We start from the raw sequence: 17,964 nt of genomic DNA on the forward strand, positions 1-17,964 counted from the left end.
CTGAAATACTTGCTTCGACTACCCTTGAATGAGTGATAAAAACGTATAAAATAAAATTTATTTATTTATTTATTTAAATCATAAAATATGTTCGTCATTTAAAAAAAAATATTGTTTAATGAGCGTGTCTGTCCATGTGTGTTACAGTCAGTTTCTAGGGGGTAGGGTAAAAACATCGAAAAAATTTGTTTATCTTAAAGTTTATCATTTGTATGTGTTTTTATATTAGTATAATTTTATACTTTTATTTTGAATGGTTGCTAGGAAGCCGCCTTGTTTCGTGAGATAATGAAAATACACCTCCCATAATCCTTCACTCACGTAAACATCAACCAGATGATACTACAGCTGGAGCTTCTGAACCGATTCACATGAAATGACACAAAAGAGACTCCGAGGTCCCGGTTCGGTTCGGCGGAACGCACTGATTTAAAACCCTTGAGATGAGTAAAACAGACCGGAAAGACAGAAGCTTTTCATTTGACATGCGTTTATACAGCTAACGCGGGCCTGAATGAGATGATGTGGCCTTTAAGTTAGCTGTCAGGCTAAAGTAAAAGCCCATCAGCTGTTCGCATTGCATTCAGACAAAATGATGTAGCTGGATGTGAACCCGGGGAAAGGGACAAGACATTAGCGACAGGATGAATCTAAAGAGGTCACGGAGTGTCGGAGCTTCTTCCTCGCTCAATGGACTGGGAAAACAAGGTGTGTTTTACTGAAGTGTGTTTATCTATGACATGATGGGCTTCACTTTAACTGTCGATAAAAGATGAACAAATTTTAGAGGTACGATATATTATGGGCCATAAAATAGGGGAATTTGGAAACGGATAATTGTGTGTGTGTGTGTATCTATATAATTTTCTTTGGGTGTGGGAATAATTAATTTCTGGCTCATAATCTTTTAAATATATTTAATGGTTTTTCTGTGGGAGTGTCCTGTGACTTATGTTTTGTATTTACAGGTGTTGTGCTCATTATTTCATATCTTAAGTACCTATTCATAACAATGTTGAAATATTTTCAGAATATATTAATCAATAAGACACCCAAACGTGTGGCATAATAGACTATGTACTTTAAAAATCTGTTTTAATAATGCAAACTGCTTCATAAGTTTGGGAAGTGAGTGTATTTTGTTTGCCAGACTAGAATATTTCCCATTCAAGCCTTTTAATCTTACTGTCCCTCTGGGAACGGCTGTTGTGACAAAAGGACTTGCGCAAAAGAAGGGGAAAGGGGAAGATTTTAGTCAATGTGTTCATTTCTAGTAAACTTCTCTGCTGAAGCACAATAACACAGTGCTGTAGGAGGTAGAGCAGTATTCAGGTGCTGACTCCAGTGATCATGTTGGCAGATGGCGAGTCCAGACGGAGGAGGAAGATGGCGGAGATCACGCAGGCCCTGAACATGACGCCCGTGGACGTGGCCGCTCTGAGGCGAATGGCCATCAGTGAAGGAGGTCTGCTGACCGATGAGATCCGCCGTCAGGTGTGGCCGAGGCTGCTCAACGTGTCTGTGGAAAACATACCTGAGGAACTAGGTAAGACCGACATGAAATCCAAGGGAATTCACTTTCTGAAAGCTTTGCAGGTGTAAATCTAGTTTTCATCTTCAGAGACGGTCGATCGAGACAATAACAAGGACTTCAACCAAGTGCTTCTGGACGTTCAGAGATCCCTCAGACGCTTCCCTCCAGGTGAGCAGAACGGACCTGCTCTGATTCTTCTAGATCTGCAGCTGGTCTCTGTCCATGTTTAAGCTGCTTTCTGTCTTTAATGGACGCAGGGATGCCAGACGAGCAGCGGGAAGGACTTCAGGAGGAGCTGATTGATATTATTCTGCGGGTGCTCGTGAAAAACCCTCAGCTGCACTATTATCAGGGTTACCATGACATCGTGGTGACCTTCCTGCTGGTGCTCGGGGAACGACTCGCCACTGCCCTGGTGGAGAAACTCTCCACTCACCATCTCAGGTGAGCCAAGAACATGAAAGAAACAGGTGTCTGGGACATTTTCCCACAGAAACGCAGACAAAAAGTTTTATATGAAGAGTTCCATTGATAAAGCCTCTAAGTGCCATCAGAATTTTTCTTCTAAAATGATCATTTTTATCAGGCTCCTATGTTTATGTTCAGTTATTTCACTTTAATGGCAATGAAAAGGACTTATTGATTGCCATTAAAGTGAAATTACTGAACCTAAACATAGGAGCCTGATAAAAATGATCACTTTAGAAGAAAATTTTAGATGACACTTAGAAGCTTTTGCAACTGAAGTCTTATATATATTTGCCTTTTATTTCCCTTTTTTTTTTTTTTTTTGCATTCTGACATTGTTCAATATAATCACGTGCAATTCCCTTCAACACACATATCATTCTCAAAACTGTAATGTGAAAGATACAGTCAATCCAAAATTTATTCAGACACCTTGAACATTTCATTCATTATTACAGTTTATTCACTATAGTTAAAAAAAATGGTGACAAAATATGACAAGATCTAAGAGTTAAACTGTGTCAGAAAAAAATTCATATTAATTACTGTATGTCAGATAACACTTAAGCAAAACATGGTCGGGTCAAAGTGTCTGAATAATGTTTGGTTCCAAATTTTTATCAGTTTTACTGGTAGTCCACTGTATGAAGAATATTTGGGTATAATATGTCACAGTTTTCTTTATTTTGCTATCCTCACTTACATAAATGAACTATAGTGTCCTGCACCCACTAGTAAAAATATATCAAAAATTATATCTAGTGTCCGAATACTTTTGGTTTGGCTGTATATTGTTTAATTATTCTTAAATATAGTCTACATATAATTTAAATATCTTTGTTATTATGTAAATGTTAAATTATTTATACATTTATTTACATATACATTTTATTTATGCTCTTTTTTTTATGTTAAAGATAATTAAGGGCAGTTCCCTCCGACAAAAAAAATCTCATTCTCATCACTGTAATGTGAAAAATATATTATCATTATCAAATTATTATTAAATAAAATTGAATTATATTCATTATTTAAATTTTCAATTATATATTTATCTTTTATTTATGTTAAAGATAATCAAGCTCATTTCCCTCCAACAAAAAATCTCTTTCTCAGTGAAAAACATATTATTATTATTATTATTATTATTGTTTAATTATTACTTAAACTTTAAAATATTAATATACATCTTTTTATTTATAATTTTTTTTTGAATGTGCCCTAATTTATGAAGAAAATAAAGGGAACAGAATATTTAATTTCTTCAGTTACTTCAGGTACTGTAAGGTCAAAACATTGTCTTTTTTGTTTTAATGTCTAAGTAGATATTTTTCATCCATCTATCTTACATTACAGGGACTTTATGGACCCCACTATGGACAACACCAAACACATCCTGAACTACCTGATGCCCATCATCGAGCGAGTCAACCCTGAAGTGTATGACTTCATGCAGCAGTGAGTATACGCCCCTTTTTGTTTGATTTGTATGTTTGTTTTGTATGTTTGTGTAAAACACAATGGCTTGATTGTTTTTTTTTTTCCTGTTTGGTCATCATTATGTAGAAATAAAAGCATCTCCTGAAAGAATGATTACGGATGTTCTTTATTTACTTGGGTAGTTTGAGATAAGCATCTTTATTTTATCAACAGAGCTGAAGTCGGCACCATTTTTGCCCTCAGCTGGCTCATCACCTGGTTCGGACACGTGCTGTCAGATTTCCGCCATGTGGTCCGGTTGTACGATTTCTTCCTGGCCTGCCATCCCCTGATGCCTATATACTTTGCTGCTGTGGTATGTTTCCATTTGCTTTTTTTTTTCCCATCTTTGTCATCATCAAAACCATCTTCTGAAAGTCTCTGGTTTCTGATATTCAGCAGAAGTGGGTCAGCAGTTTTACTGCCGCTGCAATAGCAGCTATTTTTAGGCCCGAATCAGGCTGTGTTGTCGAGTCTGAATAAATAATTGACGCATTCTCTCATGTCGTGACTATTTGTCTGTTGAACAATAAAGTACTTTGTTCCAAACCTGCAGTCTCCATAAACATCCAAACACGGAGTTTTGATGTTTGGTAATTAAATACTAATAGATTTATAGAGTGAATTTCACCCTAAAATAAAAAATAAAAAAAATATCTTAGCACCATTCAAATTTTGTGCATTGTGACATAACTTTAATTATTATTATTTCATTAAAAATTTTCCTCCCAATTGTCAATAGCCTACTGTCATGTAAAAAAAAATGTTATATACATTTTTCTTGACTGTAAAGGGCAGAAAAAATCTCCTCAATACCCTAACATAAAATGAGATATGATTTTATATTTTAAAAAAGCATCGTCATTACCATAACATCAACAAGATATTATTTAATATTTTAAAAAATCTCATTGTGATTACTGTAACATAAAATGTGACAATATTTAATATTTAAAAAAAGATTTGTCATTACCATAATATAAATATAGATATTATTTAATATAAAAAATCAAATTGTCATTACCACAATGCAATTAGATATTATTAATAATTAATATTATATAATATTAATAATGTTAAAAAACATTACCATAATGCAAAAAATGTAATTGTCAATACCATAGCATAAAATGGGATACTATTTAATATTTTAAAAAATATTTGTCATTACCGTAATACAAAAAAAAATCTCATTGTCATTACCATGCCATACAATTAGATATTATTTAATATTTTAAAAAAAGATGTAATTGTCATTACCATAGCATAAAATGGGATACTATTTAATATTTTACAAAATATTTGTTATTACCGTAATATAAAAAAGTCTCATTGTCATTACCATGCCATACAATTAGATATTATTTAATTTTTTAAAAATGTTATTACCATGATGCCAAAAATCTCATTGTCATTACCCTAACATAAAATGGGATATTTAATTAAAAAAGAATTGTCATTACTGTAATACAAAAAAAAAATCTTGTCATTACCATGCCATTCAATTAGATATTTATTATTTAAAAAAAATAAATAAATAAAATCGCCATTACCATAATGCAGCAAAAACATTCTCATTAATGTAACATAGATATGTAACATTTAAAAATATCATTGTCATTACCATGATGAAAAAAATTCTTATTCTCATTACTGTATCATAAAATGCCTTATTTGATATTGTAAAAATTTCATTTTCATTAACGTAATTTAAAAAAAAAAATGTTATTCTCATTAAAAATGTTCTAGTAAATTAAATACTTATTTAGAGTAGGCTATATTATTAACTACCATTAAACGCCAGGCAGAAAAACGAGTGTTTGCAGAAATGTCGTCCTTGTGTAATTGTGCTGGTTGTTTTCTTTCTGCAGATCGTGTTGCATCGAGAGGAGGAGGTGTTGGACTGTGAGTGTGACATGGCCATGATGCACCATCTCCTGTCTCGTATCCCAGAGGACCTACCGTACGAAACGCTGATTAGCCGCGCGGGAGATCTGTTCGTTCAGTTTCCTCCATCTGAGCTGGCCAGAGAGCGCAGTCAGCAGTGAGTCTATCTGCCTTGCTCTGAAGGGTTTTCTCACAACAAAAATGCCTCACCAACCATTCTCTTTTGTCCAGAACCGCTGTCTCCACCTTCAAAGACTTTGAGTTGGCGTCGACTCAGCAGCGTCCAGACACAGTGCTCCGGCGGAGAAGGATAGAGCAGCAGCAGCGCACCCTGGAGGCCCAGCGCAGCACTGTAGCGGTCGTCCAACCCACGGCGCGACGTTTCATGCGGCTGGCGGTCATGGGTTTGACTGTGGCGCTGGGGGCCGCAGCTTTGGCTGTGGTAAACTCTGCCCTGGAATGGGCTCCTAAGCTAGACTTACTCTTCCCGTGAAGGAGCCAATCAACAGCACAGTGTCTCAATTTGAGGACTTTATTTAAGGACTAAATATTTGTTATTTTGCCTTTTTTTTTTTTTTTTTTTTTTTAATATTTATACTTGTGAACAAGTCAGACTAATGAATAAAATATTGTGCTTATAGTTATTCTAATTGAACAAGCTTTTTTTCCTAGAGTCTAAAGTGAAACGATAAAAACGTTTCCAGGATCCACTGAAGACAAGCGGCAGTCCTTGTGTTGAGATAAATGTACAGTAGAGGTATGTACACTCCACAGCTCATTCATGAAACACGATCGGAGCGGATTTTTGTGTAAATCATCTGTAGGAACATTCTTTGTGAGTCTTTTTACATAAGAACGCTTTTACGAATAATTGAAATTCATGTACAAAACAGCATTCATGTACAATGTTCATAAAACAATTTTTATGTAAATTGTCACATTTAATTGTATACAACAATTTAGTAATTATAGTTTTCGTTTTCAAAGTTCATATACACTGATCATAAATCAGTTTTTATGGAAATTGTAATTTTGAATCGAATGCAATAATCTAGTTTTAGTTTGGTTCTGTTTAAAAAATATGTAAGTGTAATAAGTATATACATTTGAAATTCATCTATAAAAACATCGATTGTCAAGCTAATTGTCACATTTAATTAAATGCGAAAATTTACATAAGAATAACTTGACAAACACTGTACATTTTTGTTGTTTTTGTACATGAATTTCAAAACAAAAATGCTCTCAAACTATCATAGTTATGTAAATTGTCACATTCCCTTAAATGTGACAGTTCTGTCAAACTAAAACTGTCTTACATACAATATACATGTTGTTTTGCATGTGATTTTCAAAACAAAAACTCACTTAAACTGTCATTACATTGTTGAATTCAATTCAGTGTTACAGTTTACATAAAAAATGTTTTATGAGCAATGAACATGAACTTTTAAAACAAAAGCAAGGCATAATTGCTAAATTGTTGCATTCACTTCAATGCAAAAATTATATAAGAATGATTTTACAAGTACATAACGATAGTTTAAGGTCATTTTACATTCGTGTACTGCTCATAATATATTTTTTTAAGTAAACTGTGACTGAATTGAATGCAACAACTAGTAATGATAATTTTAGTTTTTGTTTTAAAATTCATGTACAAAATAATATTCATGTATAAATTGTTTGTTAAACAATTTTTACATACATTTTCAGACTGATTTTACTGCAACAATTTACGTAAAAATGCTTTTGTACATAGTTTAAGGGAGTTTTTGTTTTGAAATTCATCTACAAAAACATTCACATTTGTGAAACAATTTTTCTGTAAAATATCAAAGTGAACTGAATACAACAGTTTACGCAAATATGCATTTATGAATGCTGTACAAGTCCTTTGTAAAACCATCTTCTTTGGGACAATTTACATTTAGTTTTTATGAGCAATGTAATGTTTTGGTTATTGAAATTCACTTACAAAAACCTTTGATATACATTGTAAAGTCATTCTTATGTAAATTAATAAAAATGGCTTTACAAATTATTTATGCAGAAATTTGCTTAACTTGTGTTTCATGATTGAGCTGCCATGTGTTTTATTTAAAAACAACAACAACAAAACTAATATACTGTAATGAGACCAAAATATTTTTAGAACCCCGTTTGTAGAATTGGCGGTTTAATTTGACTGGTTCAGGACCCCTTATGGGTGGGCTCTAATTCATGTGTACGTAATATCTTAGATAAGATACGATTATAAAACAGCAGTGAACAAAAAGTCTTTTTTTTTTTTTTTTTTTTATATTCATGTTTTTGAAGTTACTTTTTTTCCCACTACATTTCAGTTTTTTCTTCTCCAAATCACCTTAATTGCAGTATTTTTTCTTTTTTTGTCACAAGTGCTAATTTTAGTACATAATGTGCAGTTTTCATGAATCTCTGAGCTGGAATTGAAACCACTTCTAAGTAACTTCAGCTGATCCACAAACTTGAGATATCTTGATTCTGGAGTGTGTAAATGGTGAACGTGAAAAACTTAAAAGTAGTTTCTGTAATTTACTCCAGATCAGTGTTGAATCATGGCACATTGTTGTTTTTATTGTTTAAATGCTGTTCACAACTGATCGTTTCCACTAAACAACAACTTCTAAGCTTAAAGTAACATTCAAGTGCATATTTTCTATTATTCTTATATTGCTTGGTTGAAAACTACCTTGAATCACGATTTATTAAAATAACATGCTGCCATCCACACAATACTACTGTTTATGACAACATAATCACTGCTTTGATTTTGCATTAATTTTGCACTAAAGAATATGCTTCTTTCTTATTTTTTGCACTTTGAGAGATTGTTATAAGTTGTCTCTGGTTCACTCAAGTTAATGTCTCACATTTGATCATGTTGCTAAATATGTTTAAATAAAAAGAAAAGTAAAATGGTCTGTGTAAAAGAGATTGGTTCATTTGGATAAATTCAGCACTGCGTTTTATGTAAATTATAATTTATATTAAGAAGTTTATTTTTAAAAAGTCATTTGAATTAGCTCCATTTATTTGTATACCAGCTTTATTGAATCATAAAATATTGTAAACAAAAAAGAACAGAATGATATTGCTTTGACATGTTAAAAAAAAAACAACAAAAAATGACAATTGTGTTTTTCATTTTTCATTTGATTACAATCTGCTCCATTTTATGCATTTGTTGCGTATTCAATTTAATCTTCAGTGTGTCCTTTTTTCTTTATTAGTTTGATTTATTCCTTCATCTTGCCATATTGCATATTTTACTATGATTTTCCAACAAAAAATCTTTGGAATATAAACAAAAATCACCTTTTACAAACATCAAGATTCAACAATATTAAGGCTTTTCTCATACAATATCATTGCACACTGTCCCAGAGCATCATGTGTCCAGAAAATAGTAGTGATTTAAGACGGTTTAATGCATGTTTTAAAAATGTCACTTTTTTTATCCTATAAAAGCTCCTATAAAAGATACTTTTATTTTTGTAAACATGTTCTGAATCTTTAGTCTTGGAACATGAACTCTTTCTAGAAAGTACATGCATTCTGATTGATGTGCCAGTGATATGACTAGAGGGAGTGAATGTTTTAAAGGTACAAACACAAACTGTATGTTGCACATCAACCTTACCTGGATTATTTTAAGGAGCTTGGTAAGTGCTGTGTTACTGTAGCGCAGGTTTTTGCTTGTTGAAGGAGCAGCGTTCAGCGATGCCGCCAGTGTTCAGTGGCAGTTCTGGCACTGCGGATGGCAGAGGACTCCGTTCACTCGACATTTGCAACCACCTGATATGTCTCCAGCACCCTGAGGAGTCAAAACCAGATCTAGGTTAACTGTCTGATGTTTGTGAATAACTGAATGAATGAATCATGTAGTTTTGTCTCTGACCTTTGGTCCCCATCGGGCTTGTTTAGTCACCCAGCAGATCTCGGTCTTACACATCAGACAACAGATCCAGTCACAGCCGTCTTTCTTCTGGACGATCACCTGACATTTAGGACAGTTCATCGCCTCGCCGTTATTCAGGAGTTGCTGGAATGGAAACCGATTGACAGGTAACATTAACATTTTAATGTTAATTTCAAAAATCAGAAACATACAGTGCAACCAATGTAGTCTGATTCCCAAACAAATGACTCTTATGAATCTGCTCCTTTTAGAGAATCAAACACATACACAGTACAACCAATGTAGTCTGATTCCCGAACAAACAAATGACTCTTATGAATCGTTTCTTTTTAGTGAATCAAACACATACAGCGCAACTAATGTAGTCTGATTCCCAAACAAATGACTCTTATGAATCTGCTCTTCTCAGTGAATCAAAAACATATAGCGCGACCAATGTAGTCTGTTTCCTGAACAAGAGACTCTTTTAATGAATCGTGTCCTTTTTAGTGAATCAAAGACATATTGCGCAACCAATGTAGTCTGATTCCTAAACAAGAGACTCTTATGAATCGGCTCTTTTCAGTGAATCAAACACACATAGAACGATCAATGTAGTCTTATTCCTAAACAAGAGACTCTTTAAATGAATTGTGTCTTTATGATGAATCAAAAACAAATATAGCGCAACCAATGTAGTCTGATTCCTGAACAAGAGACTCTTATGAATCTGCACTTTTCAGTGAATCAAACACATACAGCACGACCAATGTAGTCTGATTCCTGAACAAGAGACACTTATGAATCAAACACATACAGCACAACTAATGAAGTCTAATTTCCCAAACAAATGACTCTTCTGAATCTGGCTGCTCCTTTTTAGAGAATCAAACATACACAGTACAACCAAAGTAGTCTGATTCCTGAACAAGAGATTCTTATGAATCATCTCTTTTCAGTGAATCTCAAACACATATAGCGATCAATGTAGTCTTATTCTAAAACAAATCACTTTTTAGTGAATCACTGGCTGCGTCTGAAATTGCATATTCTTAAGTAGGTACTTATTTTGAATAAGTAATTACTTCAAGACTGCTAAAAAAAGTATGTTCTATATAGTATGAAATTGAATGTGTGTAGTATGAATATAATCTGGACATACTACATTTGCCATGCTGTCATTATCATGTGACCTAACAGTAGCCTATCAGTTGTGCCGCGTTACTGTCAGTCACAAATCTCCCGTGGCATCATGGGATAATAAAGTGTCCATCGTATTCGCACTTTAGAATCCCGCCGGAAGAAGTAGGTCATCCGGGTACTTTTTGCTTACTCTTTTATAAATACTGTGAATTCGGACATACTTCCTTAGTCGCATTCTGTGTTCCACCTACTATATAGTAGGGAAATATGCGATTTCAGATGCAGCTAAACACATACAGCACAACCAGTGTAGTCTGATTCCTGAACAAGTGACTCTCATGAATCAGTTCTTTTTAGTGAATCAAACACACACACAGCACGACCGAATAAAGTTACAGAATAAATGGCTTTTGCGAATCAGCTCTTTTTAGCGAACTATACACATACAGAGCAGCCAATTTAGTCTGATTTCAATTTATTACCAATAAATAATTATTGTACATTTATTTATTATTCAAATGATCTTATTTTTTATTCTCATTAATTATATTCCTTTAAAATTACTAAAAGAATCATTAGTTGAACAGTTAAAGAACAGATTCTTTACGATTCCCATCCCTATTGGGCACTGTTTCAATAACTTCAATAGCTTCAAATATTAACAAAAAAAGTTTGAAATTTCCACCCACATCCAGCATCTGCGTGGTCTGCCGGGCTGCGTCGTCATTCTGCGCTCGTATACGGAGGTCGTCCTGGTACTCCTGGCAGTTCATTCCCTTGTGAATAGCCTTGAAAGACACCCAGAGTCTTTTAGATCACCATAACATGCACTTCAAAACCAGGCATGAACTAAACATGAACAAACATCGTGTTCACCTTGCAGAGGATGCAGTTGGTCTCACTGCAGATGTCACACGTGAATTCGTTCACGTCATCTTCGAAGATGCACCAGCCGGCGCAGTCGGGCGTCTTGCAGTGGTAACTGTTCTCACTGCGCGACTCTGCGATGTTCAGCCTCAGTTCGAGAAACTTCTGGTACTCGTCCTGAGAGAGAAGCTGGTGGGAAACAGTGGAGTTTGGTGTGTTTATTAAGTGAAACGCAATAATTCAAGGTTAAATAATACTGCATTTATGAACTTACTGATTTGATTTCTCGATCTTGAAGTTTGCAGTTACAGGAATAAGCGTTGTCTCTATAGGGACACGCCACCTCGGCATCCATGCAGTTCAGAACAGTTTCCTTCAGACAGTCTCTGTAAGATTAACAGAAGTTGTGTTTCAGTCTGTTTCAGAGGTACTTTCATGTTTACATTAAAGGATTAATTCACTTTAAAATGAAAATTACCCCATTATTTACTCACCCTCAAGCCATCCTAGGTGTATATGACTTTCTTCTTTCTGATGAACACAATCGGAGTTATATTAATCCTGATGCATCCGAGCTTTATAATGGCAGTGAACGGGACCAATGAGTATATTTATTCAGCTTTCAAATGATGTATAAATCTTAATTTTAAAAAAATTCACCCTTATGACTGGTTTTGTGGTCCTGGGTCACATTTAACAAGTTATAAAGTAAAATATCTAGCTTCTGCCAGACTGCCTTATGTATTCAACTTACGAAGAAAGTGTAACGCCTCTCGCAGTTCAAAATGCTTACGCTACGCCCTACACCTTCCCTATTCAACTTATGAAGAAAGCTTAACTGACGTGACGTCAGGCGGTCTGGCGGAAGCTAGATATTTTACTTCATATCTTGTTAAAGATGGATATTTTCTTACACAAATGCATCACTTCGCTTCAGAAGGCCTTTATTAACCCCCTGGAGTCGTGTGGAGTACGTTTTGCTTTGGATGCACTTTCTTGAGCTTTATACTTGTTACGACCCTTTCACTGCCATTATAAAGCTCAGATGCGTCAGGATATTTATTAATATAACTCAGATTGTGTTCATCAGAAAGAAGAAAGTCACATACACCTAGGATAGCTTGAGTAATTTTCATTTTAAAGTGAACCACTACTTTAAAAATTAACAGTCTTATATCACCTGCAGAAGCTATGCAGGCACTCTCTCAGCACGGCGCCCTCTCCTGGCATGATGGTGCAAAAGCAGATGGCGCAATCCAGCTGATCTGTGTTCCCCACCAGACTCTGGCAATCTGTTTCCAGGAGTTCTTGGAAATTCTTCTTCCGTTCTTCTATCAGAGACTATGTGAATGAATGGACACAGCCACATGTTATGTTTGTGGATTTTTTTTTAATGTTTTATGTCAAAATGCTAAAAGATTCCTTTTAGAATAAATATCATAATGTGGACCTAATCCTAAAAGATGCTAATGGAATTCTCTAAAAATCAAAACATTTTCATTTATCCTACGGAAAATTTAATTACATTTTTTAAATTTAAAAATGTGATTAATAGTTAATAAAATAATTAATGCACTTAATTTAGATTTTATATATGTATTTAATTAATAAAAACAATAATATGTATTTTTAAATCCGGAAATAGTTTCTTTAACTTTTTATTAATGTGTCGTAATATAATTCCATATAGCATATTATCCTATCGGTAAATATAAAAGCCTAATTGGGAAACAACCGATCTACATGATCCACAAAAAGATACAATAGCAATCCTCTTTTTTATTTTTTTTATTCAGGACTGCATAAAATTAACTTGCTTCAATTTTCTTCATTGGTTTGCTTAAATGATTAAAACATTAATTTCTGACCATTAATTTCTGGCCATTTAGTCAACAACAAAATGAGAAATGTTTTTTACTTAGAAAAAATTATTGCTGCATTTAAATCTGTGGTGCAGAGTAAACTGAAAATAATCCACTCAAACATTTTCAAATTGATGTATTCAGGGCTTGACATTAACTTTTTTGCTCACCAGTCACTTTGGCTAGTGGTTTTTCCAAAATTACTAGCCACTCAGCATTTTCACTGGCCACAATTTTGCTGTTAGGAAATTACATTTTATATGATTAAAGTTGACTTTGGCATGCTTAAATTACTTGATTTTGAGTCATTTTACTTGATTAGCTAGATTTAAAACCCTTTCAAACTTTCACATGCAGATTGACCACCCAAATCAAGACTAGGCCTACATGGTATATCAGCTGGTATATACGCATGGGCAGGGGGTGGGTAATATGAACATAATATGATAAATAATTTCATAAGTTATATTTGTTAGGCTATATAAAAAGATCAAAGAAGCAAAATAGCAAACTACAAAAACAATAGTAAATTAAATAGCCTAAACTCTTTTTTTCAGATACAGTAGGTTTATTTAACATGTATACATTTACTTAACATCTTTTATTGTTTGATTAACATTAATGACAGACATGTATTTAATTGGGCTGCTGAATGCATGGACGTAATATACTGACACACATCCAGTTTTTACCCACCTGTTTACATCCACTTAAGCCATAACCGACTGTATTCACGCAAGATACTCCACACGATGGACATTTTGACATCTGTGTATGCGTGTATTTGACTATACAGGCGCAAGGAGATCTGATTGCGCGCACGACAGAGAGAGTGCTTCTGTTGTGTGTCATTCAGTGCAATTCCGCCTATCCCGCCTTCACTAACTGCAAGTTAATCGATAACGAATTGTGATTGGATTGTAATTTTGTGCTACTACGAGTTTGGCTACCTTTAATTAGGCCCTAGATGTATTACAAGTGTTTGAAAAGTGAAGGAGTATGAAAACTCAGTAAATGTTCCTCATTTTCACTTTCCATTCATCTTTTTATACTGTAGAGATTGTAGATGCTGGCATAAGGTTAGGTAGTTTCAGAGTTTGTTCCACAGATGTAAACCTGGAGTTTTTCGAGTGGTTTTCATCTAACAGCTCATTGTAGTCCAGTGTGTTGTGTCCCCTCAGCTAACCTGCTCGTACTGCAGGCTGGCAAGTTCCTCCTGCTGGAGTCTCCTGGTTTCCGCCTCATCCGGCTGGTACACGTCCGGCACTATATAGTTTTCAGGTCTCGCCGTGCTGCATATCTCGCAACCTGGACGTGTCGGTTTATTCAGGAATGTGCATCCGGGACATGACCATCCAACCTTGTATTAAACCAAATAAAATGATTAGATTAATATGATTAATATGATATAGACAGACAGATAGATAGATAGATAGTATGGCTGCACGATTAATCGCACGATAAGAAAAAAACATTGAAATCGCGCTTAAATGTGATTCTTAGTGCGATTACGAAATCACAAAGGCTGCAATTATTTTTTTTATGCGCAGCATGTCAATGAAGTATGGCTCCAAATGCAGCTCCATCTGAAAGATTTCCTGGAATGACGCGTTATCTACTTCTGCGGCAGGGCATATTTGGAGTTTTTGTGCAAGAGCGCCCTCTGGCTTTCAGATGGAGAAGCATTTACTACTGATCACAGAGTTGTACAGCTCTGACAAGATAGACAGATAGATAGATAGATACCTGAGTTTTAGGAGGTAGAGGAGGAAGATCGGCCCCTCTGGCGCGCAGCTCTGGTGATCGTTGAGGTGGGCTGCCAATGTTCTCTATTATAACTTTATTAAGAAAGACATGCAGTTCAGTAAACATGTTTGATATGAAGATTTCAGATGCAAAAGCCGCTAAAGCCACCTCCATCAACAATGAGATAATGATATTGAGCGAATGCTTTCCGCACATAGTATACGTTCATCAAATACTTGCGCTTCAAATCCGCTAAATCCCATCATCAGCCCATTCAGAAATACCGGTTTGTTGGCAAAAACTGCTAAACGCCACTTTCCTTTGTCAGCAAAAGCCTCTAAGTCCACAGAAGAACCAATCGGAAGACGCAAATCGAATCATGTGATTTCAAGATGAATGACGGTGTGCATATGAGCCGCTTTCAATTGCCGAGCTGAAAGTTTTTATCATGTTTTGTCCATCGTTACAGTGGCAATGACAGGATTTAATACACGCTCCGAACCACTAATTCAAAACAAAAGATTAGTAAAGCTTCAAAGCTTCATGAAGCAGTGTTTTGAAATCGCCCATCACTAGATATTGTTGAATAAAGTCGTTATTTTGTTTTTTTGGCTCACAAAAAGTATTCTCGCCGCTTCATAACATTAAGGGTGAACTGTTTTAAATATATCTTTAGACCTTTCTTGGCATCTGAAAGTGTTAATTATCTTGCTGGCAATGGAGGCCTCACTGAGCCATCGGATTTTATGAAAAATATTTTTGTTTGTGTTCTGAAGATGAACGAAGGTCTTACGGGTGTGGAACGACATGAGGGTGAGTAATTAATGACAGAATTTTCATTTTTGGGTGAACTAATCCTTTAAATACCAAAGAATTGACTAAAGTGACATTTTTGAAAATAAGTTCAATAACTGAATAGTAACCTTTTTATTGCCACTAAAGTGAAATTACTGAACCTAAACATGAATAGGAGTCTGGTAAAAATGCTTATTTAAAAGAAACTTAGAGGTTTTTGCATCTGAACTCTTCATTTATAAGCTGTTATTTTTTATTAGAAATATAGACTCGATACCATCAATCCGTCTGTCCTCTTTCTCTTTTCTCTCTTGTTCACGGCTCAGATGGGCAGCCTGGGCTGAAAGGATGAAGAGGAAGGCCGAATCGTCATGGTCTCTGACTCCATAATGATACAGGGTGTCTTTATCTTGGGCGAGACGCTTCCCGATCACCCAGCGCTGGAGAGCCGGGTGGAAGCCATAGTCACGATTAATCTGAAAGACAAATTAGTATATCTATAATTTTGGGTTTCGGTTTCAGACAAGAATTTTCATTCTCAAGTCCATCACTAACTTTTTCTTTCAGCTCTGATACCGTCAGGTACACCGGAACCATCACTGTGATTGGGATGTGGGTGTCTGACACGGCGTCCGCCACTCCTACTCTCAATCTGCCGTCACACAAAGCCAAACAAAACCATCACATGTGGTTGCAGATACTCAGCAACAAGTGCTTCTCACCGCAATAGAACCGGTCTAACAGCATACCTGATGCTGTCTTTAGAGTACGCATCGGGATTTATTTTGACGCACACAGGGAGTTTCAGATCCAGAAGTCGATCCAGGTGTTTAGTCGCTTCATCTTTGTCTCTGGAGTTAATGGCGTCACTCAGCAGCCGTGCGGCGTCCTCCGCTGCCATGTTAACGTAAGGCATGTTGCTGTGTCATAATATGTCTTATGATAGATACATTTATTGCATAATATATTTACTAACACTCACCTTCTGTTATATTTTTGGAGGCATCTAGGGCAGCCATGCTTTAATCTTGAAAGCTTGTTAAAAAAATATATATATAAATATTATTTTTATATTATATCCAAATATATATTATTGTATATGTCCATAAAACAGCAATAGCATGGTTTACAGTAAAAAAAAAATGTTTTAAATAGTTCATATATTTAAATAAATATACTGACATATTTTAAATAAAGTATTTTTAAATGAAATGTATACATAAATATATATTATAATATACTTAAATATTTGAATGAATACATTCAAATGATTCAAATGAAAATGTAGATATTATATTATTTCCAAATATATATTTTTGTATGTTAAAAAAAAAACAGCAATAACAGGTTTTAGGCTAAAATTGTTTTAAATAGTTAGCATATTTAAATAAATATATTTCAATATTTTAGATAAAATATAAATAAATATTTATACATATTAATAAAATAAATGCTAAACATGAATGTTTATATTATATTATATTACATTATATTTAAATATATATTATAGTATATGTCCAAAAAACAAGCAATATTTGTAGATATTGGATCACAAAAAAGTACTGTGCATTGTAAAAGTGGTAACCTGCAACTGTTTCCTTAAAGAGCTATTTCTACCTGATTTAACACCAAAAAAAGGTTTGTTGGTATAAATTAATGTATTTATCTTGATTCAGTGATGTTAAATCATATTTTTGACTTGAATAAACTAGTTAATTAAGATGTTACCCATTGTTTCAGTGTGGTACCATATTCATATATGGTATTTATTTACATTAAACTCCATGGCAATTCAGGAATACTATATCCGTACGTACATATTTAAACATGGCAGCACCAAGGTACTTTTTGTTAGTGTAATTTATAACTAAATCATAATAGAAATAAGTGAATATAAATACAAATCTATAATCTATAAAATGACATAAAAAGTGCATTATATTTTTTTTTACCTTCTATTTAAAAGTTAAAAACCTTAAACAGCGATGCGAACAAAACTGGCGGTCGTTCAACTCATCAGCAGCGACAGTAAAAAATATGACCAAAAAAAACTTACCAACCATAGGACAACAGTATTAAAACACTCTTCGCGTTGTACTTGTATTTTTAAACTAGACACTGTTAATTAAAACATCCGTGCTATTCCCAAAATATTGGAAATTTAGAGAAATGAAAAGTGAAACGAAGCAGCTTCAGGAAGTTCCAGTCAGCACTGAAGGAAAGTCTCGAGAGGTTGCGCAACTCCATCAAAAACACAGATA

General features: G+C 34.5%; 2 protein-coding genes across 2 annotated transcripts; one reads left to right on the forward strand and one right to left on the reverse strand.

Moving 5' to 3' along the window:
- The first annotated feature begins 285 nt into the window (after positions 1-285).
- tbc1d20 (TBC1 domain family, member 20) lies at positions 286-8,568 on the forward strand. The gene is made up of 8 exons (XM_051907352.1): positions 286-708; positions 1,361-1,546; positions 1,622-1,702; positions 1,792-1,978; positions 3,359-3,460; positions 3,656-3,797; positions 5,353-5,525; positions 5,600-8,568. The coding sequence occupies exons 1-8, from the start codon at positions 645-647 to the stop codon at positions 5,859-5,861; spliced, it is 1,197 nt and encodes a 398-aa protein (XP_051763312.1). The 5' UTR covers positions 286-644; the 3' UTR covers positions 5,862-8,568.
- rbck1 (RanBP-type and C3HC4-type zinc finger containing 1) lies at positions 8,421-17,950 on the reverse strand. Its single transcript, XM_051907296.1, has 13 exons — positions 17,760-17,950; positions 16,686-16,738; positions 16,453-16,597; positions 16,259-16,355; positions 15,981-16,179; positions 14,909-15,000; positions 14,349-14,522; positions 12,481-12,641; positions 11,575-11,686; positions 11,310-11,489; positions 11,123-11,221; positions 9,291-9,434; positions 8,421-9,206 (listed from the first exon to the last, which is right to left on the reverse strand). Exons 2-13 carry the CDS (start codon positions 16,720-16,722, stop codon positions 9,126-9,128), a joined length of 1,521 nt encoding a protein of 506 aa, XP_051763256.1. The 5' UTR covers positions 16,723-16,738; positions 17,760-17,950; the 3' UTR covers positions 8,421-9,125.
- Between the last annotated feature and the right edge of the window lie 14 nt (positions 17,951-17,964).

The sequence above is a fragment of the Ctenopharyngodon idella genome, chromosome 10 (genome assembly GCF_019924925.1).
Source record: "Ctenopharyngodon idella isolate HZGC_01 chromosome 10, HZGC01, whole genome shotgun sequence".
NCBI lineage: Eukaryota > Metazoa > Chordata > Actinopteri > Cypriniformes > Xenocyprididae > Ctenopharyngodon > Ctenopharyngodon idella.